This window comes from Sus scrofa, chromosome 9 (assembly GCF_000003025.6).
Source record: "Sus scrofa isolate TJ Tabasco breed Duroc chromosome 9, Sscrofa11.1, whole genome shotgun sequence".
NCBI lineage: Eukaryota > Metazoa > Chordata > Mammalia > Artiodactyla > Suidae > Sus > Sus scrofa.
This window is the reverse complement of record NC_010451.4, coordinates 138,990,132-139,017,965: the sequence shown is the minus strand read 5'-3', so window position 1 is coordinate 139,017,965 and position 27,834 is coordinate 138,990,132. Positions and strand designations below refer to the sequence as shown.

The 27,834-nt window shown below is 48.1% G+C and overlaps 1 protein-coding gene across 7 annotated transcripts; it reads right to left on the bottom strand.

Moving 5' to 3' along the window:
• VSTM2A (V-set and transmembrane domain containing 2A) lies at window positions 1-27,486 on the bottom strand. 7 transcript variants are annotated; one of them, XM_003130442.4, is made up of 5 exons: window positions 27,100-27,486; window positions 25,088-25,254; window positions 23,919-23,969; window positions 20,917-21,253; window positions 1-3,766 (listed from the first exon to the last, which is right to left on the bottom strand). In XM_003130442.4, exons 1-5 carry the CDS (start codon window positions 27,176-27,178, stop codon window positions 3,690-3,692), a joined length of 711 nt encoding a protein of 236 aa, XP_003130490.1. In that variant the 5' UTR covers window positions 27,179-27,486; the 3' UTR covers window positions 1-3,689. The 7 variants fall into 7 exon arrangements, with proteins under 7 accessions (XP_003130490.1, XP_005667961.1, XP_005667962.1 ...); XM_005667904.3 differs by having other exon boundaries at window positions 1-3,644; window positions 27,100-27,333; XM_005667905.3 differs by lacking the exon at window positions 1-3,766 and adding an exon at window positions 3,772-3,904 and having other exon boundaries at window positions 27,100-27,337.

The following is a 27,834-nucleotide window of genomic DNA, read 5'->3' as shown; positions in this document are numbered from 1 at the left end:
TATTTTCTTCTGTTTGTTTTCTGTCTCTCCCTTGGCGGAGGAGAGGGTCTTTATCTTTTCCAGCCCTGAAACTGTGCTGTCTGTGACGCCGCCTGAATAACAGACTACTTCCCTCATTAATGAGGAATTCTCAAATTAAAATGATTTAGGCTTAATATCTGAAATCATGTACATACCCATTTCGCAGCTTCGCAGTCTTAATTCTGAGATGCGATCATCAGAGTTTACGTTTTATCTGAGACAAATTGCATCTGCCCTTTCCAATTATTTTTTCTTCAGGGCAATTACCACTAAGTTAAATTTATTTATTTATTTTTAATGGCTGCACCTGCGGCATATGTAAGTTTCCAGGCCAGGGGTCGAATTGGAGATGCACCTGGAGGCTCACATCACAGCCACAGCAACACCAGGTCCAAGCTGCATTTGCAACCTATGTAATGCTGAATCCTTGACCCACTGAGTGAGGCCAGGGATCGAACCTACATCCTCGCAGATACTACGCTGGGTCCTTAACCTGCAAGCCACAATGGGAATGTAGGAATATTTTGTCTTTTATGTAGAATCAATACCAGGACCACTTATTTGAATGGTATCTGCGTATGTTTTGTAAAATTATATTTTAAACTCAATGCTTGTTCTAAAAATTCAACATCATTCCATATCTGTTATTGAGAAAAATAATAAAACTTTCCTAGATTTAAAAATTTACCTTTTCTTTGCTAGTACATATCCGATTTCCCCAAACATGTCCTGCTTCAAGAACTTTAAGGTAAACTAGTTCAACCTTATAATAAATAGGTCCTTTTAGGTGCTCAGAAACATCTGAGCCTTCTTTTAGGCCAGTGAATCAGCCACTTTCAAAAATCAAAGGACATGAAAGGTCATCTCCATAAAACTAGTATTGATATGCAAAAATATGCATACAGTTTCAGTGGGTTCCTGGACTCCACCAAGGTTATCTACGAACTCAGAGTAAGAGATCCTGTCTTAGATGATTTTTGTTTTATCTTCAAGTGTTTTCACTTGCATTGTTTCATTTGGAAGCAACTCATAAGTCTTTAAGAAAGAACTAAAGAATTTGATTTGAATTCATTTAAGCAATTTGAACATTTTGGGACCCCCTCTTATAAAAATATTATATAACCTTGGGAATCAAGGTTGAACAGTCAAAGGACTTATTTTTCAGTCTTTATTTGTTTCTGTAGTCATGGTTACAAACCAAGTAACATTCTCAGAGACACACAATAGAAGGCGAAAACCCCCAGGCATCTCTCGTCTGTGTCTTAGGTTCTGTTCCAGTGTTTAAGATTCCACAGCAAGCTTTCGTGTTTGGAGACACAGACTGTGTACACCATATGGTCTTTCTCATCGAATCCAAGGAGTCAGGCTCCTGGCAGCACACTACGGAGAAATCGGTGTTATATTGGCCCCGGCACAGTACGCGTCGCGAGGGTTCTTCTCCGGCTGTGTAAGGGCCTTCGCTATGAGCCAGCACGGCGACCACCAGCGAAACGAACGTGGGTCTGTCCTGCTTTAGAACTGACCGACTTCACCTGAACTTTGGGTAAAAGTAAATTCCGCGCAGGCTTCCCCGGCCTGACTGATCTGGGGGAGCATAACTTTGTAAGGTTAGGCTGAATGTATGCAGTCTTTAGAGTCCAGACAGACTTAGGAAACCATCTTTATCTTATCATTGTTTTATGCTTTTTGACCATTAAACTTGGAGAGAAAATAAATTTCTAGGTTAATAAAATAGCGCAATCAAATCTTTTATTTATTTTTCTCATTAGACTGAAATGATAAACCGAATGAACAAGAAAAATGTCAATGTAAGACTTAGCATGAAATATTATTTCTCGGAAGACGATGTCAAGACCATTACGAAAATATGCACATTGCTTGGAACTGAAAACCAATGCATTTACCTTTGAAAAGCAGAGGTATTTATTCAGTGCCTTCAAGCTTCAAGTCTAGGACCTTAGGCTCCGTGCTGACTGTCCTACAGAGATGCTCTCCTGGTGTGTTGTGAAAGAAAAGGGAAGAATCTCTCTGGAAGGAAAACTGAGGTCATTTCTCTCTCAACCGTCTGTGTTCCACCGTGTACATGGAACACACTGAGAGGTGCCAGAGCAGAAAGCAGGTTCTAAATAAAACAGCCTGAATTCTCACAAAGCCCCAAATAAGAAGGGAATATTTAAAATTATAATTCACTTAACTGTGAGAACTGAACACATGATCTTCTTTAGTCGGGGATGTGCGGTCATCTTTTGCATACTCCATTTAGCCAACAGCCAAATTTTAATTTTTAATTAGGAGACATTACAATATAATTAGCAGCGAATAACAGAATGACAAAGCTACAAAAGTTCATAAAGGTCAAAGGAAGCAGCATTTTTTAAGCCACAGCGAGAAGTGTTCTTCCTTGAATTCACGTCACCTCCCCGTATCCACTGCGCGAAGGCAGATTTTCTAGAAGCAACATTGTTTTGGACAATAGCAACGAGGAGAGGACAGAGGTGGCTGTCAAACCGGAGGCGTACATTCTTCAGAGTCAAAAGATCCTCAAACCGCAATAAACACCATATATAAAGGAACATAGCAAACTCCAACACAGCGTACACACACAAAATTAATTCATTTCTCAGAGACTGATATGATTTTGAATGTGCATTTTCCAGAAGGAAGCAGAGGGCAACAGAGACCACCTGCAACGGTCAAGCCTGTGGAAGTGAAACGATGCATTACAAAACCCCCACAATATAGGAATCGTAAGTGAAAAAGAAATGCTTTATCCAAAAAAGTTTGGTGGATGCCCAACGTATAGATATTTATTTGTATATATTTCTATAGCGAATGATAAAAACCAGCTTGCGTGAGGCTCAGAGTCTATCTACTTTGAAGTTATATCACACATACTATAAGCAATTTACAGAATTTGTCATTTGCATATACAAGAATTGCAAAATGAATTAAAATGCACTGAAATACAGAACACTCAAATGCTTTTAGAGAAACCTCCCAGGATTGACACGGACTGGCCGGACTCAGCACTTGTCACCATTGAACAAGAACTGTAATCAAGAAAAAGGAGAAAAACCCAAGAAAAAGGGAAAATTAAAAAAAAAAATCCTTTATTACTTCTTATTTAAAATGATGTTCTCCTTGTTGACTCGTTGTGTTGATACTTTTGTTCCTGCCCCCAAACAAACCAGGGGGTGTGTTTGACGATTGTTTATGTTCTGTAGCCTTTCGATGTCTGCTTACTTCCTGCAGATACTGGGTCTTTTGGTAGGAGATCAGCGGAATCTGTCGGAAATATTCCCTCTACCAAGGACAGTCAGGCCAACCCCTGAGCAGTCAGTGAGATGATGCTTTGAGTAGGCGAAAGAAAAGGGAAAAAAATGGATCTTGCTATTGGAAAACGTCCTATCCCTGGACACTAATTCTCTTGAAATGAAAGATCTGTGATTTGCCCAAGAAAATGTTATGAACAAAGCGTGAGATAACCTCTTCGTTTACGCTTCCGAAAGCAGGCGCTCCGTGTGTAGGTAATTAGAGAAGTACAGTGGGTGCAGAGTGGTGCTTGGAGTTTAGGGTCAACTTTGCTGTCCGCTCCGTAGATTTTACAGGCGATTTGCTCTTTGCTTTAAGAAGAGAAAGTGATATTGGAAAAAAGTCAGCACTTTAGACTAAAGCAAAGCACCCTTCACAAAGCCACAAACAAGAAGCAGGACAGAAAGTCCATGGCTTGTAGCCATCCTCGCACCTGCGGAAGAAGTTATAAGATATTCGCTCATCTCCAGGATTTCCAACGCTCCTTATTAGGCTGTTTTAAACACATACACACAGATATTTAATTAGCTCGCCAGCTTGGCTCTGGTGCTCATGAGTGTCTTGGCATGCACTGCAAATAACAACACATACAGAGTATTTCAGTCCCAGGAAGTGGTCTTGTTGGCTTTGTCTGCTTTCAAAACATGCCGTCCCTCGGTCGGGAACACCTTCTCCCTCAAGTAATGCTCTGAGGATCACGCCCTATAGTCATTTGCTGGTTCCTATATTGGGGTGTAAAGACACCGCCCCCCGCCCCAGCTTCACCGCCTAAGCAGAAAACCCCAAACCAAGAGCAGCGGGCGGGCTTCTCAGGGGCCAGGAGAAGGCGGCCAGGAACGGGCGGACGGGGGCATTTGCTTTTAGAGGAAGAGCTTTCTCACATTTTATCCCTGAAATCTGCGTAAAGTTAGAGCCATAGCAAAAATCGCACTTTTTTGAACGAGCTCTGAGACTCCATAACGGAGAGAATTCAATTGTATTTTTGGCATTTTTCTAGGCAGATTTTATCCAGTAAGCTACAAATGATATATTTAATACCTTTATTAGTAAGAAAACAAAAATGTGATGACCCTTAAGGCATTTCTTTTCTTTCTTTTTAATTCAAGGAAGGTTAACAAGGTTTGAAGGAGGTGAGGGTAGGAAAATTCAATATTTTAGCCAAATCATGTTCAGGCCTGTCCTGGCAAAGATAGAAACCGAGGTGAAAACACACGCTCTCAAAAAAGTCACTGTCGTGTAAATACTCAGGCTTCTAAAGGGCCGTTTAGCAGATCAGGTTCCTGTTTTTGGCAAGATGACGTTAGCATTGTCACCGATTGATTTGCCTTCCTTCAGAAGGCGAATCTTGTACTTAACCCAGACACCGAATGACTGATGACCCGGAGGTTAGCGGCGGGTCTCTGGGGAGGATGGCTTCACTCGAGTTGGGTGACAAGGTTCAAAAATGCAAAAGCAACAGGAGTGCCCACGCATAAGTACAAAGATCATGCAAAGAAAATACATACAATCTACAGAGGACCGCTAGCCTTAGAGTTTTCCAGAATGAACTATGTGCTCTTGTTACTTTTGAAGAGATATGCTTTGACATGGATTCATTTAATTTAAAAAAAAGAAAAAAAAAATAACACGGCTCCTTAAATTGCCAACAGAACTTGACCCAAAGTGTGTCTGATATTGAATACAGGTTTTAGAAATGCTAAAAACAATAAAAACCAAGGAAAATGATTCAAAAAAGATATTTTGTGAAATTAATGGTTTCCTTTTCCATCACGAGCGTTGCCAGTGGGCTCCAAGCTGCTGCAACCGCATCACACAGCTTGACCCACCTTCCCAGAAGCCTGATCCCACTGCTCCTGAAGGAAGCAGCTACCTCATCCTGACCCAACATTTCCTATCATACTGCGTCCAGTATGTGCAAGTTAAAACAAGATTCACACGAGCAGTATGACTGGAAACAAACCCGATTACACACTGTAAAGAGTACTTTGAGCTTAAAATTTTGAATGGCTATCAGACATGCGTTAAACCATCACGACACAGCATTTTTTTCAGATAGTTTATCTTTCACCCACTCCAGGCAGGTGCATTTCCTAGCATGTTTTTAATTAAATGAAATTTATTTCTGTCAAGCCAATTATATTTTCTTCCCCTATACAGTAAATTCTAAAACAAATCTCTTTTGTCATTAAGTCACTGATTGTTTTTCTCTTCTTTCTAGGTTTTATTTATGTCTGGAATAAAAAGATGTGTGCTCCTTTCATTCCTATAATCCCCAGACTTTCCAAAGTGAAATTAGGAGTTCCCTGGTGGCCTAGTGATTAAGGATCTGGTATTGTCACTACTGTGGCACGGGTCCGACCCCTGGCCCAGGAACATCTGCATGCTGCAGGCAGGACCAAAAACTGCTATAATCTGTCCTGTGTAATTTGAACAAATACGCATTGTAGTTGATTTCATTCAGATGGACACTCCTCTGAAGGTAACCTTATTGTTTATCAAACATACTAGGGTCCATTCTAGAGAAAATTAATTTTTTTTTTTGTAAAATGCAAACTTTGGCCACTTGTTATGCTCTATGCTTGTTTTTTACAATAGAAATACTTTACTTTTATGAAGTAAGATTCAGACTTGCCACCAGGAGCCCCGAGTTTTAATTTCCTCTGTAGCCACTCACTTCTGAAATCCCAAATAAGGTATTTCTTTCTTTCCTGTTTTATGAAATGAGCATAATAATTATGGTGTATTATTGTTTTGAGTGTGTGTTTTCCTATCAGTGTGCCAGGCCCAGTGTTTGGTCCTCTGCTTTGCTTGGCGTGGTTTCTCCTGCTCCAGGTGCGGGCCCAGCAGGATAACCTGCTCCCCCACTAAGATGCCCACGAAGTCTTGCCCACGGATAACCTGCGCTCCGTTGCATCTGCGGTACACTCCTCCTCTGACCTGCAGTGGCGTCTGTTGAGTCTCTCCTAAGGGCCTTGGCGCGGCTGTTACTTTGGCTCATAAACCACTATATCCATACCTTTCCTCAAGCGTTTAAGGGTGAAACGCGTGATTTTTTTTATTACTCTCAAAATTTAAAACAATGCTTTGAGTTTTTAGACTTTTGCCCCCAACACAAAATACCATGTGAAGAAGAAAGGGAGACGCCATATGATCTACATGACGGGCAGGAAGTGTGCAGAGGGTTGGCTCCACGAGGAGGAGCCCAGTAGAACCCAGACTTTTCGCTCCGACTCATGACGCGCTTTCAGGATTCCTTCGCCGTCTGCTTAACAGAGTCCCCGCCTCTGCTTTTGCGCTCCAGGTCTTCCCTGGGGCTCCCTCAGGCGTGATCTCCCCGCTGGGGGGTGGGTCAAGGGGGCATTTTCTCCGCTTTGCAAATGGAAACGTCTAAGAGGTCTTCTTAGGAGTCTGACAGCACAGATGCGCAGCCTCCAGTTTCAGCCCCGGGATGTGGACGAGCAAGCGTCGCTCGCGGGCGTCTGTGACACGGGAGAGTTTGGCCGCGGAGCAATGTGAAGAAAAGCCTCAAATCCTTCATCGCACTGCGTGTAACTGTCCCTTTACAGAATACAGAAGCGCCGTCTATTTCTTAGGTGAAGCAAAATGCAAAGCAGTCACAGCCTTGGACAGGGTGGGGACGTTTCCTCCTCGGCGTCCACCGCCGCCCTCCGTCACCGCAGGCTTCCCGCCTGCTTGGCCGGCGCGGTCCCCAGCCTGGAGAGCCGGTGGCCCGCATCCCTCTGCGGGACGGAGACCTGGGCTCCCCGTCGGCACCTGCCTTTCCGACGGCTCCGTGTGCACGGCCGACCCCTTCCTGCATCTACCAGCCCGACGGCAAAGCTGCCTCTTCTCTGCATCAGTCCTGCGCGTGGCTGCCACGGAGGCTCCACGTTCTGTGTCTCAGGGACAAAGGCCCACGCGTGCCCCGCACGCCCCGTCCTGGTTCCTCCTCTCGCCAGCCTCCCGAGGAAACCTGCCATCAGGAGAGGGACCCTGTCCTGGAAGCCCTTGCCCCGGTTACCTGGCGAGCGGGCAGTGCAGCAGAGGCAATGGAGAAACAGCGATGCAGTCGGGTGGGCTCAGCCTGGACGTGCTGCCTCCCGACACTCCCTGAGGCAGACAGCCTGCCCCCCCCCCCCATCCGAGCAACCTACACCACAGCTCACGGCAATGCCGGATCCTTAACCCACTGAGTGAGGCCAGGGATCGAACCTGCAACCTCACGGTTCCTAGTTGGATTCGTTTCCGCTGCGCCATGACGGGAACTCCCTATTTTCAGACTTTTTATGCCAGAAAAAGACCAAGCCGATGCTCAAGGTGCGACCATCAGGCAGTGACAGGAAAAGACAACCAGAACTCTAGGCCACCAGGAAGCTCATCAGAAGAGGAGCCGGGTGTTTAATTCAGAGGAAGTGAGAGTGTTGACACAACCATGCAGACAGTTCTTCCCATCTTGCCAGCTCCTCGAATGCCTTTTGCTCCTGGTGCAACTATTGGGCGATGAGCCCCGCTCTTGCTTCACGTGGGGACGGGTCCCATTCAGGGCACCGGCCTATGGCCTCAGGTACAATTCTCAGAGGTTTTTCGCTTCTCTTCTTGCTTGCGGGTCTGAGGGGGTTAAAAGGAGTAAGAAAAGAGAAAGAACACGCTCCCTCGCCTGCTGTGGCTCCGGGTCTGCCTCCAGAAACTTTAGTTGGTAAAGTGGATATTGGTGATGCTTCTCACACGAGCAAACCCGAACATGGAACTGCGGCAACAAACGCTGTCTTGCCCGAAGAGGCCGGGCTCGTACAGAGACCACTGTCCCTTGCAGCTCAAGGGATGGATGCCTTGGAGGCGCCTCTCCTTCTTACAGACGCCGGGTTTAAGGTGTGAAGACAGCTGTGTGAGGAAACGCGAGCTCGCTTCTAATGCGGTTTTTATTCAGGTTTGCCCAGACTCAATCATGACTTAAGGGAAAGGTCAAATAACAGGATGATTTTAATCCAGTAATTTTTTGAAAAGAATATCTTTTTATTAGATTCTTATGGGTCTGGTGCCAATTTCTTCCAGAAATCCTTTTTTTTTTAAAAGAAACACGCTTCATTTTGACCTAGTACCTAAATCGCCTATTTTTCCCAGGCACGTGGGCAATGGCTGTTTAAATTCCCTTTCCTGCTCTCCTTCAGCCCGCAGAGACGCCTCTCCTCCAGTTATGAGGCCTCTTACTGTAGCCGAGGGGGAGGAGTGTGGCGCCCATGTATGCAGGATAGGGGACAAGGTGACACGGCGGTGACGTGCCATTCACAGAACGTCCCAGACTTTCTTGCTTGCAGCTAATCCCTGCTGGCTTTCAGGGTCAGGGACTCAAGAATGGACACACAACAGTGAGGCTGCCCCTGGCTGCAAAGGCCACGGTGCATCTTCCCAGAGCATCTTTGAAGCACTGTCAGAGAGCATCATCGAAGTTTCCTCGTCCAAGTCGGAAGTGATCTGGGTGCGGGCAGGGCAATGATCAGCAGCAGCTCCTGCTTCTTTCCCTCTGACCGTGGTCCCCGAGGCTGCCAGGATCACCTTGCTGATTAAGGAACTGAAGCTGAGACGGGATGCTCAGCAAGCTCAAGTTTGCTCATCGAGGAGGTGGCGGCGCTGAGACTCAGAACCCGTCCCGTCTGTCGCTACAAACTGATTCACATCATAGTTTCAGCTGGAAATGCCTCCTCCCACGAACTCTACACTTCCTCAAGTCTGCCCACTAGAAATACATGGATGGAGGACAACGTGAGAAAAAGAATGTGTGTGTGTGTGTGTGTGTGTGTGTGTGTGCGCGCGCGCGCACGCGCGCGACCGGGTCACTTTGCTGGACAGTAGAAAATTGACAGAACACTGTAAACTAACTATAACAACAACAAAAAAATCATGTTTAAAAAAGAGAGAAATACATGGGAAAATGAGTGGCCTTAACAAAATGGGAGAACAACATAAATTCATGGAAAAGTAAATATTTTCAAACAATTACGTTTAGTACTTCACATATTCAGGAACTGCCTTACTGCATATACATAAGGCTGATTTATTATTAGTGCTACATTTACCGGTGTATAAACAAAAATGCTTGAAACTATTTGCTCACGGGACCTAAATATGCCTCCTGCATGTATGTTTTCGTTATTCTTAGTGGCAGTACCTGCAGACTGCCAAGTTCCCGGGCCGGGGACGGAACCCCCGCCACAGCAGTGACCTGAGCGGCTGCTCTGACGCCACGGCTGAGCCGCACGGGAGCTCCTCTGCTCTCACTGTTACTTAGCAACTCTCCTTCACAACGGGAAGGCAGACATTCACCCTTGACCTGTTGGATGACCACAGGCGGCACACGAGGGCCTGCACACACGTGTGGCCGTGCTGCCCACACCACTGTTTAAACCTCAAGTTTGTTCGAGGGCTGGAGTTAGCACCGTCCAGTCGGGGCGCGGGGCAGAGGGAGCTGAGGACAACGGTCCCAGCGGGATGGTTCCGCTGGGGGCTGTGACCCAGAGCACATTTCCCACGGCAGGCAGGACAGTTGTCTCCAGGAAGGAACCCTAAAAAGTGCTCCCGGCTGTTGTCATCTGCTTTAGTTCAAGCACCGAGAGTTGAACCTGTGCTGGGCCTTTTCGACGTATATAGGATTCTGCAGAAAGGCTCGCAGACTTTTTTCAAGCATGTGTCATAGGAAATAAAACGTAATTATCATTTATAAATCTTCTAGTGTGTTGCTCTTCCCTGGCTCCCCCAGGCGCTGCTCACCACTTTGGTCTCCCTCCAAATTGGGAAAAATGACTGCATGACATTTGATTTATGGACTTTCTGTGTGCTTGATTTATTTAATCAATGTAAATCTATCAAGGTCACACCGATTATATTTAGAAACGCAGAATCAGTAATCTGGTCAGATTCTTCACCCAGCTCCTGGGAAACAGGACATAGGGTTCTTAACTTCCGTGCTACCACAGCCGTTTCTGAGTTCACCGCTCTCCCAGCGGCGCTTTAAATACACACATGCGCACGTGCACACGCATGTCCTTATGTTTCTAACCGGCCATGAGCCTCTCACTCTCACGCCTTTGTTTCACTTAGCCTTCCTTCGTTTATTTGTTGAATATTTATTTATTTATTAGTTTGCTTTCTCTCTCAGGAGCTGCCATTGGCCTATTTTTAAATTGGGGAAATTTATTTATTTATTTATTTTGCTTTTCAGGGCTGCCATACAGCATATGGAGGTTCCCAAGCTAGGGGTCGAATCGGAGCTGTGGCCGCCAGCCTACACCACAGCCACAGCCACAGCAGTACAGGATCTGAGCCACATCTGCGGCCTACACCGCAGCTTTCAGGAACGCTGGATCCTTAACCCACTGAGCAAGGCCAGGGATTGAACCTGTGTCCTCACGGATGCTAGTCAGATTCGTTAACCGCTGAGCCATGATGGGAACTCCCTAAATTTGGGGAATTTAATATAATTTTTTTCTTATAACAAAAGTAATAAATTATCAATGTACAAATGGTATCCATACAAACAATAAAATAATTAAAAATGGTCAGGCTATCATGACTTTTGATGTGCATTTTCACAGAGTTCTTACTTTTTTCTACGCATGTACCTCAGATCGATTTATAATGTAGTATCTCATATCCTATATCTTTTCCACCTTCTATTCTATGTTGGTTCTGTTCTAATTCATGAAGCATTCTTTGAAAACAGGATTCTAGAGAGAGCTTACTACTCATGGTAAGGTTTTGCCATGTTCATGGGACATAGGGCTGCTCCTTGGTCACGTGATTTTTCTGGCTCTGGGCAGACCCCTGGGAAGCAGCCTGCACTCGGGCCTGGGTGGCCTCACTCCTGACCCCCTTGGAACCGCCTCCCAGGAGCATCGTCCAGGGACAATCGCAAGCCCTAGGGCTGATCTTTCCTGCCAACTTCCCTCCAGAAGGGACGTGGCAACTCGCCCTCAAATAATGCAGCAGCAGAGTGCCAAGTCACTGTAACCTTGAGGATGCACGCTGTTTTTATTGCCAAGATTGTTTGTGTCAAATTTGTAAAAAAATGACTAGGGTTTTGACTGGGACTGCATCAAGTCTACAAATATTTTGAAAAACCTGACATATTTACAGCATATCTAAAAACATGCATCTCAAAGCAGTATATCAGAGTTCCCGTTGTGGCTCAGCAGAAACGAATCTGACTGGCATCCATGAAGATGCAGGTTCGATCCTTGGCCTTGCTCAGCGGGTTAAGGATCCAGTGTTGCCATGAGCTGTGATGTAGGTCACAGACGCGGCTCGGATCCTGCGTTGCTGTGGCTCTGGTGCAGGCCGGCACCTGCAGCTCCGATTCGACCCCTAGCCTGGGAACCTCCATATGCCGAGGGTGTGGCCCTAAAAATACACACACACGCACACACACTCTAAATAAATAAATAAATAAAGCAGCATATTTACTCATTTATTCAAACCTAAACTTTTACCAAGTATTCTAATGGCTTTCATCTTTATACTATTTGTTATTGTCTTTTTTAAAAAATTAGGTATTTTATACATTTTCCTTGCTATATTGAGAATTATACTCTGTGCCATAAATATTTTCTGTGTGACCACTGCTGTCCTACGGAGACCTGGTTTAAGTTTACATTTTCTTTTCTTTTTTTTTTTTTTTTTTTTTTTTTTTGTCTTTTCTAGGGCCTCACCTGCGGCATATGGAGGTTCCCAGGCTAGGGGTTGAATCGGAGCTACGGCTGCTGGCCTACACCACAGCCACAGCAACTCAGGATCCGAGCCTTGTCTGCGACCTACACCATAGCTCACAGCAGTGCTGGATCCTTAACCCGCTGAGTGAGGCCAGGGATCGAACCCACAACTTCATGGTTCCTAGTCAGATTCATTTCTGCTGTGCCATGACGGGAACTCTGAATTTCCATCTTTATTTCGTTTTGTCAATATAATGTGATCACTTTTGATATCTCTGTCATTTGGAGCGGATTACACAACCATGGCGTCTGTAAAACTCAGATTCCCTTCTTTTCCTGAGTGTCAGACACAAATATTTCCTTATCTGCTCTATCACTTATGAATTACATGAATGAATTAAATGGATGTTCTAAATTACTTATAGTACAATGTTATTTTCATTCGAATATTTTGCAACTTTAAATTTTCAAAGTCTCAGGCTTCTGATTTTATGCTAAACTTCCTATGTTGAATTTTCTTTTCTGTTTAGCTCTTTAATTAACTGAAGTTCATTTGGATATGACCATACATTGTAACAATGCATTTCTTTTTGTTATTTATTAATGAAATAAATCATTCCATCATGATTATATTTTTGCGTTCATCAGATGGTCTTTGATTTGACTATTTTTAGACCTATAGCCACACTTGTTTTCATTCATCTCTCTTCATGTTTATGTTCCTCTGCTGCCCTCTGACCCCATGGTTATGTAATAATACACCCTAGCACCTCGCAGGTAAAGGGGGTGACCCCTAACACATCCCAAGCTCACTCACCTGGCAGGTTTCCCCGACCTGGCATTTAAAATAGTTGTGTCACTTACGGCAGAAACGACCCTCGGGGCACGTGTGTTGCTACCTCAGTCTTCCAGAAGAAGAGTCTGAGGTTCAGAGAGGTTTGCATGCAGTTCATTAAACAAGCTGGTAGAGAGAATCTAGGCAAGACCTCTATCCGTCTCCGTGCACAAACTACACTGTTCTTACTAGCGGACTCCGAACCCGCTTTGTTTTTCTCTCTTTTTAAAGCTTTTAATACTAGTCTCACTTGTGTATGTTTTTAGGTATATCCATAACCAGTGACTGAAAAATTCCGAGGGTCTTTTTGGAAAGCTTGAATTGAATTAAGATGATAGCCAGTGTGAATAGTTCAGCTCACAAGATACGTCCTTTATTTGGTCACACAAAGTCCTAAAAATCCTTTGGAAGTGTATTATTATTTTTTACCAATAAGTTAGCCATTTAGTTCCAACTTTGGGCAAGACAGCTGGTGGCTAATATGGCATAGTTACGTACAGGACAGTTTATCACTGGTTAATGGCCTTGGGACAGAAGAAAAAAGGAAGCCCTGAGATTATGAGCAATAAACCACTCTTCCTTCTTTAGCTCATCGCCCAGACACTGCCCCTCAGGAAGACACTCGTCCTGCCAGACCTGTTTACTCTCAACGAATCCTTGCTGGAGTCATAAGACACAGGCCGGGCACAAAGAGTCATTAATACAGCAGCCAGCCACTTCCCAACGCTGTCAGTGCCGTGCTCTCTACGGCCATAACTTCACTTAATCCTACAAACTCTCTGAGTTCCTATTTAATAAAGGAGGAAGGCGAGGTTTACAGCTGTGACTGATGCTGATGAGACGTGAGCAAGTCTCTCGACTGTGCTCTGAGTGGCAGCAGCATTCCTTGGCGAAGGAACCCTTGCCTTCCTTTTTTCTTGTTGGATGCGTGTTCTTTTTTGTTGCCAAGACTCAGCCTCTGTCCACTGGTGCCAAATAGAAACATGGACACAGAGCTTTGGGTGAAGGAGAAAAAAATAGCTGTGTGGCTGAGCAGGGCCCTGTGGGGCTCCCGGGCACAGAAGCCTTTCTGTGTCCCCACTTCTCGTTTTAGGGCCTGGGCCTCATTCAGCCTCCATCAGGGAAGGGAGGGGATGCAGAGACCAGGGAGGAACAGTTAAGACACAACAGGGCAGCCTTGGGGCAGGGTCCTGGTTCCCCCAAGGGACACGCATAATGACACAGGCACATCTTATACACCTAAGAGGCAAGCGATATTTCTCATGCTTCTCAGAAATGGATCATTTAGACACAGCCGAGCAGCCAGGAACCCTCTGCCTCTGCCCCGTTTCACTGCACCCTCCGCACAACCACCCATAAGAAGAGGAGCCCTGAGCACAACTGCCTGCGGGTCCAAGATTATAAGCACATGACTTTTTTTTCTGAGGACTTTCCTAGATTGCCCTACTCTCTGGTCAATATGCCCTTTGCTCACGTATTTTTATTTTAGGAAAAATCGAGATACGACAGCCCAGAGGATGGCCAGGGTCACGCTGAGATCTCCAGACGCCAAACCTCAATGACCACAGATTCCTCCAAAGACAGAAGAAGGCAGATCTGCCCTCAACCCTGATTCTTATTCGGAATCCTGGTTTTCTCCTTTTCTCTGTCAAAGTGCCTGCAGTTCTTCCCAGTGGAGGACACGGTCTGGAAGAGGCCTCAGACTTCTGTGGCCCCCGTGCCTGGCAAAGCGGTGAAAGTGAGCTTGCGTCTCCTTCACCCAAAACGGTCTCCAGGTTGCTCTTCAGCACCGGTGGACAGAGGCCAGGTTTCGGCAACACTGTGGCCAACAGAGTGAGGTCTTTCCAGCAACTTCTCAACCCTCTGGTCATCTACCCAGAAGACTGCTCCTCTAGCCGCCTCCTGGAATCTCAAGGATCATGAAACCATTTGAGACAAGACTGTACAGCGCTGGCCAGTTCTGCTCCGGGTCTGCTCAGCCACAGCGCTCCCAGGGGCCGAGGGGAAACCTGAAGGCATCTCAAGGCTGCCTCGCATGGGAAAACCCTTCGGCAGGCCGGGAGCCTTGGAGTTACAGGACCCGCTTGGTTATGGAATTTCCACGAGTTAAGTTAAATACAGCTTGCAGGAGAACCCAGCCAAACACAGCTGTAGCACATTTCTTGGCCTGTGTCCTCCAAAGCATTGCCTCAAATCCATTTTTCATCTTAGTTATAGATGCTTGATGTACAAAGCAGCTATTTAACTGATAGGATTACAACGATCAAATTAATTTAACCTGTGTGAGCAGCCAAGTTGGATCATTGAAACCAAAATCAACACTGAGGCCTGGACGGCAGCACGGCTCCCACCTGGACGCGGGCTCCATGCCCTCGTATTTTCCATCGGGAGGCGTCCTGGGAGCCCCTCGGCCCTGCCTCTGGCAGCTCTCAGAGCTGCCGTAAGGCCCTTCCTGCTCACTCTGGCCATGGGAATGCTGCCACGTTTATCAGCTGCAGAGGGGGCTCCGGAGCCTCGGCTTCTAACAGCTGTGGCAGCAGCTGCCTCTCACCACTCAGGTTCACGTCGTGTTGGAAACGCACTAATCACATTTCTGAGTTCAGAGAATCAGCATTCCCGCTGAGTGACCACATGCAGAAACACGACTGCACCTCAGCCGCGCCAGCCCCCATCACAGGCGTGAAGAGAACAATGCTGGACAAATAACAACGGCAAAAGACCCGTTTCTTAAAAAGCATTTTGTAGCATCATGGACGCACACACATCTCATAGCAAAGAATAAGGAAGTTTTTTCTCTTACCCACAAGGCCTTTTTAGAAATAACCATACTGCCCATAAAAACGTGTATTTTGGTTCTAGACATGGAGATTTTGATTCAGTAGGTACAGAGAGGAGCCCTGGGATAAGAATTTTTCACAAGCTCCCTGGTAAGTCTGGCACAGGATATCTGAACTACATAATTTGAGAACCACCGTTTAGGCATCTTGATCATTTTTGCAATAGCGGCACTATTGTCTATTTATGCAAATATAATTATAAGCAAAAGAAGATAAAAGCAAAGCTATGCTGGCTCTCTCTCTCTTTCCCTTTTCTCCCCAGACCTGAGCCTCACTTGCTCTGGGCCCTTAGAGGAATAAAAGGGAATCCGTGATCTTTGTAGCCAGTGCTTATCTTTAGGGGGAGCACCTCCCTGCTGAGTCTGAGTCTGGGCTTTCCCAGAACTGGGACTTTCGGCATTCAAAGGAGGAGAGCGCCAGGGAAAAATCACTACCACACAGAGGAGACACAGCGAGGGCTTCCAGGTTAAGGGGCAAACAAACTGCCCTGAAGACCTGAATGAGCCAACAGCCGAGTTGAAGACAATAGGAGAAAGCTTTATAAAAGAATTTGCATTTGAGTAGGAACTCTGCAAAGTCGGAAAGACCCACGCAAAGAAAACAGAATTTGCAAAAGCGCAGAGGTGAGACACAACTGTGAACATCCAAGAAACAGACATTTGGAAGACTGGGTATGATTAGGAAATCTGGTGAACAGGGCTGGAAATTAGGCCCTGGAAGTTAGTGATGGTGCTTTGGAAATGCTAATTATTTAATACTTATTCTGCTGAGCTCTGTTCCATGTATTACAATGGAAACAGGCGAAGTATTACAAGCTCGGACTAGAGGAAGGAAGAGAAGGGCCTGTGGTGAGAAGTAAGGCAGCGTTGGTGGAACAGAAGCGACGCATTTGGTCAAGGACATTTACAGAGACAGAGCGAATGGCTAATGCCTTGTGGCACCTGACAGAGGAAGATGAGACAGGAGCAGATTAAATGTCTTCTCCAGACCCGGGTGCGAGGACGGCATCACCTCCGCCAGCACCAAAGGAAGGACATTGCCTTTTGGTGAGAAAGCTAAGGCCATAAACTTGATTTTGAATATTGGGGCTTAGGGGGCTGATCTGCATATTTATTGCTGTGACACAAGCCACCCTAAAACCGAAGGCCTCCAAACAACGATGAATTGCTCTCTGTCCAGAGTCTGGCGCTGGGGCACGCGGCCGGGGAGCGCAGCCGGGCTGGGGGCCAAGGCGGGCTCAGGGCAGCGGCGCGGGGTCCTCGGGGGTCCGCTTCCAGGAGGCCACAGCAGCAGCTGCCTGTCCCCAGCAGGGCAGTGCTGGAACTGCAACTGGCGGCCGTAGCCTCACTGTCGGTGGGTTCCAGGCCAGGCCAGGCCAGGCTCCGCGCGCGCGCAGGAGGTGCCGCGTGTTGCTGCCTGGGGTGCGCAGCGTCCTGGGCTCTGGGCTACACACGTGGGGAGAGGTCCTGGGACAACAGCGAGCCTCCGTCTGGCTCTCCGGAAAGAAATCAGAATCAGAACCGACCCGGGCGGAACCGCGCCGTCGCCTAAGCACTTGACAGCGGCTGAAACCTCGGAAACGCAGGAGCTGCTGAGGCTCCGGGAAAGGGAGAAGAACCTCATCGAAGAAGGACTTTAGGAGAAGCCACCAGAAACACTCAGGGCCAGTTAGGAGGCGCCCCCGGGGAGCGGCGGCGAGGACCCCACGACGGGCCCTTCCCGGGAGGGGAGACGCAAGGTGCAGGTGGGTGCAGGGGCGCTGAGGAGGGGGAACCTCTGCCGGGAGACCCGGGTGGGGGGACCCTGGGGCTGTGGCGGCCAGGCTGGGCCTGGGGCGCTCGTCTCAGTTCAGTTGGCTTTGCCTGCACGACGAGGGGAGCGGCCCGGAGAAGGGGACAAAGAGGCCAACAAAGGAAGGAAACGGCGAGGGCGGGCGTCCGCGTGGCTGGAGGGGTCGTTTGACTTCTGCGGGGAGTGGATGTGCCCCCGAGACACAGAGAAACAAGCAGAGAGCAGTGTAGTCTACTGAGGTGTTTGGGGCTGTGGCAGAGCCTCCGCCAAGCCTGGGTGGAAGAGGGAACTCAACGGTTGCTGCCCAATGGGCAGCTGTCATCCTGAGAACACCTGTAGTGCAGACGACTGGCCAGAGTTCCAAAGAGTTCAAGAACAGAAATGGTTAAGGGATCGCCAAAGCCGAGTTTTGTGTATCTGCTCGCTTTATCATTTTTCTTCATTATTATCATTTTTCTTCAAACGGGGGTAGAATTAATAGACTCTACCAAGAGCTATCGGAAAGATAGATCCAGAGGGGACAGTCCGCATGCACACTAACTTTTAGAAAAATATCGGGAAAAAATATAGGGCTAGCTGTATTACACAGGAGTTAAATGTATTCTTTATCTTGCATTATATAAATGGTCATAGATTGTTTTTCCACCTTTTTTTTTTTCACCGAAATGTATGCTTTAGGAAAACTGGTTCATTCTATGACATGTTTATACATAGAGTTATGTGTATACATAGTTATTTTCTTCATGGAGACGCAGAAATTCTTTGACAGAAAAGAGCATGAATTAGGAGTTGAGTACTTCGATCTACACAGTTTAGTCAAGACGTCAAAGACTATGATGAGGATAAAAGGCCCATAGACCAGCCTTTGGTAACAGCTGGTAACACAGTGTCCTATACACCACAGATGAGGCCCGCTTCCTTCCAGGAAAGTAACGAAAGGCTAGGACAGCTCTTGGCCTGTAAAGGCAAGATGTTCATTTTCGTGTCTTTATCATGTCTTGCCTTTAAAAGCATAAGAAAAGAAAGATACATGATCAGTGGAATGTACAGATACTTTGTTTTTTTGCAAATGAAAACAAAAAAATATAAACTCTTTGAAAGGAGGAAGGATGTCTTCCATTTTTGTGTCTCGGTGCCTGGCATATAAGCTCTTAAAAGGATGGAGAGTGAAGAAATGAGTGAATAAATGAAGCATGGGTGTTGAAATCAGCTTTATTTGAATATAATGTGAAAAATGATAAAGTGAAATCAGAAATCAGGATGTGAATATTACAGTAAATTGGATATTTCCATATCCATCCCAAATGCTGCACTTTACGCAATAATATGCCAAAAGCACAGCAATGTAACACAGGACTAAAATGGGTGACTGGGCCACCCCAGCTTCGGAACGAGCAGTTAGAAAATGTTGTTAAGAGTAGGTAAGATGTTCTCCAGTATATTCACTGGTGGAAAAAATAGAAATGAAAACTTTGGATGTGTTTCAGATGAATCCTTGCTCTAGCAGATAAAGTTTAGCGAACATGGCTTTGAATGGATGCAGGCTTCCATGAGTCAGCAACCTGTCTCCTTTCACGCTTCCTCGTGAACAAGCCGGGAGGGAGGCCGGTGCTGAGGCGGAAAATGAGCAGTGACTTTTAGTTGAAAATGGTCGGGAGATATGCAGCGTTTACCACTTGGCACCAATCACAAGACTAAGAAAGAGACGGCCAATAAAATATTTTTAAAGGCCATCAGTCCAAAACATAAAACGTTAAGAAATAGAACATTTCATTCTATGCTTAGACTCCTTCACTTGGAAAAGGGACTGTCTGATTCCACAGAACCGAATTATGATGTCTACGCAGGCCCGTAATTTCACTTCTGTGATTTGGAGTTCTCACCAATTAGGCTGTAACCTGCCTGCTGAGGGTTCTCGGTAACTTGGCATGTGGTGTCTGGCTGCTTCTCCTGATGGCATGGAAGGGAGGGGGCAAGGTCTCCAAAGATGTAAAATCTTGACCAAAATGACCAAATAATGGCTACGAAAGGATAACATATACATATGTAAATATATATACATACACATACACAAACGTGTGTGTGTGTGTACGCACATACGTATTCTAGCTGTGGGTTTTTTCCTTTGGGGAACAAAAGAGATGATAAACAGGAAAGTGAGGCCAAGTTGCACAAATTCGGCCTCAGGGAGGCGAAACTCTGTCAGGGAGACTGACCGAAGCTGCCGGGAGTAAGGCGCGACGGGACAGCTGCTCAACTGCACTTAAAGGCAGCGCAAACCCAGAGGGACCCTCGGTCAAGCCCAGGATACGTCATCTCCATTAGCACGGGAAGCCTAAGGGTGGCATTTAAAAACGTCGTTTATGAGCAAGGATTTAAAGATATAGAAGATGTAGATCGATATATAGATAATATCTTTAAATATGCATAAAGTACATATAAAGATATATCTTTAATATAAAACATGCTTCTCTATATAATTTAAATGTATAAAGATTTGTATACTGATGTAAACTCGTCCTGACGAAATGACCAGATTTTTTCAAATGTAATGGCTATAAAGATCTCAATGCTAGCAATGTAATTTTCTATTACCAACAGTAGTAGCAGTAATTCTTCAATGATAAACTACTTTATAGTTATTATTTTCCCTTTAGGAAAAGCTTGACCAATGATACATTATGCTCCCTCCCCTCCGTCCTGTAAGATTATGACATGAAGCATTGGAGCGAAACCGGGACAGCCTGGGCTGGTGAGCGCCCTGCTAACCCAGAACCGAGGGGAAAAGGTCAACGAGTTGCCACCGGCGGCCCGAGCGCATGACTTAGCGCTACTCAGAACAGCTGGGCTTGCACAGCTGGCTTGGGAACCGCGGCCCTCAGCTTTACGTGGGCAGGAAGCCACGGCCACCAGAGCCGCCCCAGCTCCGCACCTCTCACCGCCCTGCATCCCCTCTCTTCCTCCCCGCTCACAGGCCGCTCGAGTTTCTCCTTCAAAATCGGAGGCCCTTGGAAACTAGGCCTGCTTAAAGTGGGGGGTCCCTGAAAATGTGGTGTGTCTCTTTCATTTACATGTTGATTAAGTCTCTTCATTTGGGTCATTATCCGTACGTAACTCTGGACAGAAAATGAACATGCATGTATAATGCAGCCACACACCTCACCATTTATTGTGCTTGTGACGTGGCAACACAGAGGAAAAGAGAGGTCCAGCTCAGGCCCACGGACAGGAGGCACTGCCAGCGGCTGAGGGGCCACGCACGGCCTCCGGGAAAGGCCAGCCTGTCTCCCTGGGCTCATGACTCAGCCTGTTCCACCTGAACTAGGGCTCCAGTTTTTAAAAACCACCAGACATCAGGCTGCCTGCTCTGCCTAGCCTCCTGGGGCGGGTTCGTGAGTGGTAAAACGGGTTTCCATACCTGATTGTGGACTTTGTTTGGGGATTTTGGCTACCGCTTGAGGGCTGGACGTGGAGATCGCCGGCTGGTTGGCAGAGCTGTGGACACCGCTGGGAGCGGCCGCGGAGACGTTCTTGCGAGGCTTCATATCTTGCAGCCACATGGGCGAGGCCTCGAAGGCCTGCATCCTGCGATTGTGGCTGTTGGCGTTGACCTTCAGGTAGGCCTGGGCTTTGTGTTCCTGAAGCTCCCCGTAGTTGGCGTCGGTCACCCTGCACTCGTACAGGCCCTCGTCCTTTCTCCTCACTTTGGAAATCTGAAGCTTGTGAGAGATGTCGTTGCCTTGGACTTTCACTGTCTGAAAAACGGCAGGTGGAAAACACAGCGCTATGTCACGGGAGTTGGATCCCACACCGCGTCCTGAGCTCACTGATGCTGGAAGATGCAAGGGTCTTAATGGCCTCATGGCCACAGCTTTGCTTTGCCAGCAGTCCGAGCCGGAGATCCTATTTCTCCTGTCCTACTAACACCTGCATCCGCAAGATCTCGGGAGCATCCGTTCAACCCAGCCAGGGCCAGATGCCGGCAGGTGCGGGGCTGCCGCGCGCGTCCCAGGCTCTGGGGCCGCTCTGCCACCTTGCAGGCTCAGCGGAAGGAAGCGCTGCCTAGGAGGGCCCAGGGTGCCGTACACACGGCCTCTTCCCTCACGCGGGCTGCAGCCCGGAGAGCCCACGACTGTGCTGTCATCACGACCGAGTTTGCGTGGGGCTGCTTTTATCCCCACTTTGGGGTGATCTCTAAGAGTACCGACAAGATGGATGGAGCTAGGAAGCATCTTTTTCTCCAAGTTTTGGCGCAGTCTGACCTATAGGCTTGGGGTGGCCTGCCCCCGGGTGGAACACCTGGGTTCCGCCGGGGTCCGCTGCTACCAGACCGTCCCCTTCCAGCAGTTAAATATGGGTTTGATTTTCAAAATGGAAACCGACTCTCTTATTCTAGGAACTTTCATGCCAAACTGATAGCAAGATTATATATAAGATTATGTACACTGCATAGAATTCTATATGTTTGTCGTAGATGTATGTTTTCATAAGCACCTTTATCAGCGCATCTGGATTTGATGTACATCAGATATTACCTATGATTTCCTAAGACAGTCAGGATTTAAGGATTTGGATGATTTCAAAACACAGAGAAAAGAAGTGAGAAGAAGGCCTAAAGTTATTCTGTGACGGGCCATCGCCTTTACAAATGGCCAATGATAATGAAGCAAACTTGGGAAGTGTTTTTATAGAATTGTATATGCAAATAGTTTCCAATATCTGACCCACAACCATGACATACATTTATGTATATGAAATTTACATATGACTATTACTAATACTGCAAAAATATTGCAAATCTATAGTTTCAATGGTATTTTCAGCAGAGTCTCCTGATAGAGTTTGGGGTAGTCAGGGTGCTCATGTTATTATTACCCATTTTACAGGAGAGTAAATGGAGGCTTAGGGGTTTGGGTCAGTGATTTTCAACATTGACTATGCATGAGAATCAGCTGAGGAGCTTCAGAAAATGCTCTCGTTTGGATTACTGCAGAAACATCATCTGCATCTCTAGGGAGCAAAGCTCACATCAGTAGCTCTCCTGGGAATTCTAAATTAAGTGCTGGTTTAGGACATCAGCCCAAGGTCACACCGTGGGTAACCTGGGAACACCCTGCCCTCTATCTCAGTTTGTGTCTAGAACCCTACGCAGTTTCCTAGATTATGTGAACTCCGGGCATAGATAATGATGCCAGCACTTGTGTGCATGGCTGCACATCTGACTGCATGCCTCTGCAGCTCAAGACGCATGAGGCTGCCTCGACACTGGTCTTGGGAGGATCAGGACACGGGTAAAGGATGACAGGGAAACAGTAAACAACCAATCTATCTCATTACATGTGTGTATGGAAAATGAAGTGTTTACGTAAAACATGTTAATAGTTGAGTTACAAAGCTTTTCTAGCACTAGAAACAAGTTTCTATGATGTAAGGATAACTGAAAAGAAATATTCTAAAAAGTCACTGAGTTCATGAATTTGGAGTTTCTGGTTTATCTCTTATTTTGTTTGACATTTTCTTCCATGTTGAGATTATGCTTTTAGACTTGAGAATTTGATTTCATTAGTACATTTTTAGACTTTTAGTTATAATGTACCCTCAATCTTATACCACTATATGCTCTTATAATAGCTTCAGAATAAATTTTCTTTTGAAATGTAGGTCATTGGATTTTTAGATTCTTTATGTATATTTCTAGTAATGGAAACTTGTTTACTCTTTATCAACAAGCTGAGCAGTCCTATTCATATAAAGTGATCCTATATGACTTCATCTGAGGTATACTAAAAAGACTTTTTTTCTGATGTCACACACAACTATGAAAAGCAATAACCAACAGAGTAGAAATACATTTCTGCATTTTCCATAGGTTAACTTCCTCCAGTAAAGTTTTTATACTTCTAGCTTTATATGTGTATGAATTTGAACACTGGCATTGCATATGTTGCATGCATTATGAATGACAGTGAAAGTTGCGATGTTTCATTGTAACTTGAACACCCTGTTGGATGCTTTAATTTTTTTCTGCCTGGGAAGATCTTCATGTTAGTTTTACTTGCTATTGAAGGATAATTATTGGTATGATTTTTGAATGGATATTAGCATTGCAGCTCTTTACTCTTAGAGTTATGAAGCTGCTAATAAGAGCGAGAAAAAAGTGTCACATGCCTCTTTGGGTGGCAAAATGATTATCTAGTATTGTTCAAATATTTACGTCATTAAGATAAATAATTTTATTGTGTGAATTCTAAGTTGGCTTCAATGTGCATGTGCCTGGTGAGGTAAGGCAGAGACAATGCGCTCTAGTCCTTGCTATGCAAGTGGCCTTTTTTAGGGACAGTAAGTCAAAGGGCTTTTGAACCCCCGAATTCACTAACTGGTGCCCCCGGGCAGGCGGGCAGCTATCGAGGTGACACTCACGCTGATCTTGGTCCCTTCGCCTTCGGGGTCCCGGTCCGGCAGCAGCTCCGCCTGCGGGGGGAACGGGGACGTTCAGACCCGGCCAGGACCGAGCCCTCAGCCCTCGGTGGTGCAAACCTAGAGTGAGGGGCGCTGCCCCGGGGAGTGGGGGGCGGCGGTGCGGGTAGAGAGACCCCGGGGACCACGCTGGAGCTCCGGAGGGCGGGGACCCCGGGGGCGGGGACTCGGAGGGTGGGGCTTCGGAGGGCGGGGACCCCGGGGGCGGGGACTCGGGGGTGGAGCTCTGGGGCCGGGACGCGGGAGGGGCGGGGACTCCGCGGGGACAAGCACCAACTCCGGCACCGCGACACGGGATGTCGCGGGTCTGCGTTCTGCGTTCGGGTCCGTCCCCGGGGCGCGCGGAAGTCTGGCGGACAGGACTCTACGTCTTCCCCGGCCCGCCTCCCCTCTCCGCCGCCCCTTCCGCAGACTTTCTCTCGCCCCCGCACGGCCGCAGCCCTTTTTGCAGAACTGCCTCCAATTTCCATTCAGACCCTCGCTTCCCCGCCGCTCCGTTCTCCTCCCCTGCCCGGCTCCCTCCCCGCTCGGTCGCCCAGGGTCCCTCCTCGCTCCCCATTCCCGTCTCTCTTCTCACCCCGGGCCTCCCTCCCCCCGCCCACCTCCCTTCGTCCCCCACTTACGTCTCTCCCCTCGCGCTCCCTCTCCCCTCCCCTGCGTCTCCCCTCCTCCTCTCCTCCTCCGCACCGGCTCCCCTTTCTCACCGTCTCTCTCCTTCCCTTTCCCTCCCGCTTAAGGCCGAGGAGAGAGGAGCTGACGGGGATGGAACTGGGGGTGATGGAAATAGCGACAGAATTCCTGTCCCCCACTCCGCCGTCCCCAAGGGGGCAGCGAGGGTCCAGGGTTGTAGCAACACAGCGATGCCATCGCGGACGGCTGACAATGACCTGCACTAAAAGGATGCCATTCCTATTTTTTTAACGTGCTGTCACCAGTACACACAGCTCCCCCGCCCCGCCCTGGCACCCCTAGGCGTCATCCTCGCTGCGAGAGCCAGGGAGGCCCCCGGGGGCGCCCAGGCACCATCTTGCCCCGACTCTGGCTGGACACGGTCTGAGTCAGTGGGACGGGCGCGAAGGGGGTGGGGGGATGCGGGCGACGCGACTCGCTACCTGTGCCCCGGGCACGTCGGCCCCGGGCTCCAGGTGCTCCGGCCCCCGCAGAAACCACCACTGGATCTCCAGGTACACCGAGGCGGAGCCGCTCTGGAAAGCGCAGGACATCTCCACGTTCTGGCCCTCGGCTGCCGTCACGTTCCGCGGAAACTCGGTAAATTTTGCTGCAAAACAGAAACGCACCCTTTTGGAACACCCCGGCCACTCTTGCCAGTGCCACTTGAGACTTCATTTTCCTTGGACTTAAAAAAAAAAAAAAAAAAAAAAAAAAAAGGAACAACCCTCCCTCTGTGACATCTCGGCCTTGGCCTGGCTCGCCAACCCCTTTCCTTTGCCTCCTTCCTGTCTTATTTTTGGTGTCTTGCCCAAATCGTGTTGTTGTTGAGCAAGTCCGGAGAAGGAAAGGTTAACAAGCTTGCCAAGAACTCCCCTCTGTTCGCCAAGCTGCCCACGGTTAGCTACAAATACCTTTTGTCAGATTGCAGTATCCCCCAAACTTACTGAGGAAATCAGTGAAGTACGTTTTAGAAAAATCTGTCAGGGTAGCTTATTGCTGATATATGAGGGTAGCTTATTGCTTCCAAGTTTCTAAACAATCTATAACTAACTGGATGTTTCATGGAAGAGATCTGATTATCTGTCCAAGTGCATGTTACTGATACATCACAACAATTATTTGCAGTTGTGATTCAAAGGCTACAGCAGTGGAACAAGTTGCACACTTTCTAAGCTGTGCATATTTCTTTCTTTCCAAATTAACCTTCATGTTTGTTCCCACCAAGCCATTGCATTGTAAATTGTCACACACCAAGGGAGGTAGGAGCCGGACACCTGGGCTTGGTTCAGATAAAGGATCATTCTGAAGTCACCGGAGAGATTTTTTTCCAGCCTTTTCATGACAAATCTTGACGCTGCTAGTTCGCAAGATTCATGGAGTCATGGTGAAACTCACAGAAATAAGATGTTCCCTCTTGCCCAAAGGCACTTCTCTAACAAGGCACGCGTTGGATGGTGGTTCTCGGCCTGTCTGAGGGACGCTCTGCGAAGAGCTGCTGATCCCTCCAAGTCTTGGAGAGATCTGGCCGACAGAAGTGCACATTCACCAAGCACACTTGTGGGGAGGGGGACTGAGGGGTCTGCCTGGCTGACTGGAGGGGATGCACTTTGCCCCCACTGTCTAAATCCAGGCACCATCAGTGTCTCTTTGCAAAAAATTTTGTAAAATCCCAACGTGCTCTCTACTGAAACTGAACTGTATCGATACTTAGAGGAAATGGGAGGTGTTAAGAAGACATTCTGATCTGAAAAGGATTTTCCTGTGCAAGCTGGAAGGCAGAGTCCCTGGCGTTTCTGCTTGCAGAAGTGATGCAGTCTTCTGGCAGCAGAGATGTGATCTGTTCATGGTGCTGAAACGATCACTGCAGCCTGCGAAGTCCTGAACAACTGGATTCAGCAGGCTGCTGCTGTTTGTAATGCAAGTCGTGCCTTTTCCTGGGTCCTCAGAGGAGTCTGTCCTTTGATAAACACACATACAAACGAAGTCACAAGGACCCAGAAAAAGGAAACTCTAAGCCCATCCTGCCTACCTCGAGGAGGAGGGCTGGCCATGGAGAGTCCCCCATCCCCAGCTCCGTTTGTTTGCGATGGTTATGTATGCACGAGTGGTTACCCTGTGCGTGCACACACACCGAAGGGGCGCGCACACACACACACACATACACACACTCACACACTCCTAACCCTGTGTGTGTGCTCGCTGAGGAACCCACCTCGTGTCAGGCACCCAACTAGATTTGCTCGCTGAAATCCAGCAGGGCTGCTGTTTAATAAACTTTAAAGAGAAATGCCACCCAGAACACTGCTCCTCTGTTCCTCGCTAGGAACCGCACCACATCTGCCTGGCCGTTCTCTAAACGTAGAGAACACACACACACACACACACACACACACACACACACACGCACACAGCGCGCAAGCAAATGCATATTTGCCAATGGGCACAGACTTACCTTGAGAAGAAAGCCCTTGCTGCACATATAAAACGGAAAAGAAAACAAATCCAACATACGCCAAAAAGGTCCCCATCATTCCGGGGGGGGGGTCACATCAGTGTCGCCAACAGCCAAAAAGCCCTACAAGAAAGGAACGCCACCGTCTCTCCGGCTCCGTCTCAGCGCCGGGGGCGCGGCGCGGCGAGCACCCCGCGGCTCGCAGCGCGGACTGGCTCTGGGGAGCGGGCGCGGGCGCGGGCGCGGGAGCCGGCGGTGCGGTCGCGGGCTCACCCCGGGCTCGGCTCGGGCGGCGGCGCGTGCACACCCGGATCGCGGCGCGGGCAGTGCCTGGGCAGTGCCTGGCCGCTCGGCCGCCCGCCTTCCGCTTCCTGCAGCGGGGCCGGCGTCAGCCCGCGGCGCGGGGCGCGGGGCGCGGGTACGGGCGCGGGGCGGGGGCGCGCGGGCTCGCGCCGGCTCCCCTCTCTCCGCCGCGGCGCCGTTAACTCCGTGCGCGCCGAGTCGGCGGCTCGGGCTGCGCTCGGCGCCCGGGGAGCGGCCGCACCATCCTCCCCGGGCCGCGTCCTTCGCGCGGACTGCCTCGCGCCGGGCCGACTGCGGTGCGCGGCTGCGGGCGGCCGGGGCTGCGGCCGGGGGAGGCGGGGGCCGGGCTTTGCTGAGGACGCCGGGGGCGGGATGGGGTGAAAGGCACGGCGCTGGGGCGACGAAGGCAGCCATTGGAGGGAGATGTCGCTT

Bases quoted from the DNA above. Each gene is read 5' to 3' on its own strand.
- VSTM2A (XM_013980012.2), bottom strand. From the start codon at position 27,178: ATGATGGGGACCTTTTTGGCGTATGTTGGATTTGTTTTCTTTTCCGTT. The intron at 25,255-27,099 runs GTAAGTCTGTGC...TCTGTTTTGCAG, and splicing joins GCAAGGGCTTTCTTCTCAAG to CAAAATTTACCGAGTTTCCG. The intron at 19,520-20,916 runs GTATGGAAACCC...ATCCTTTCGTAG, and splicing joins CAAACAAAGTCCACAATCAG to CCATTATTTGGTCATTTTGG.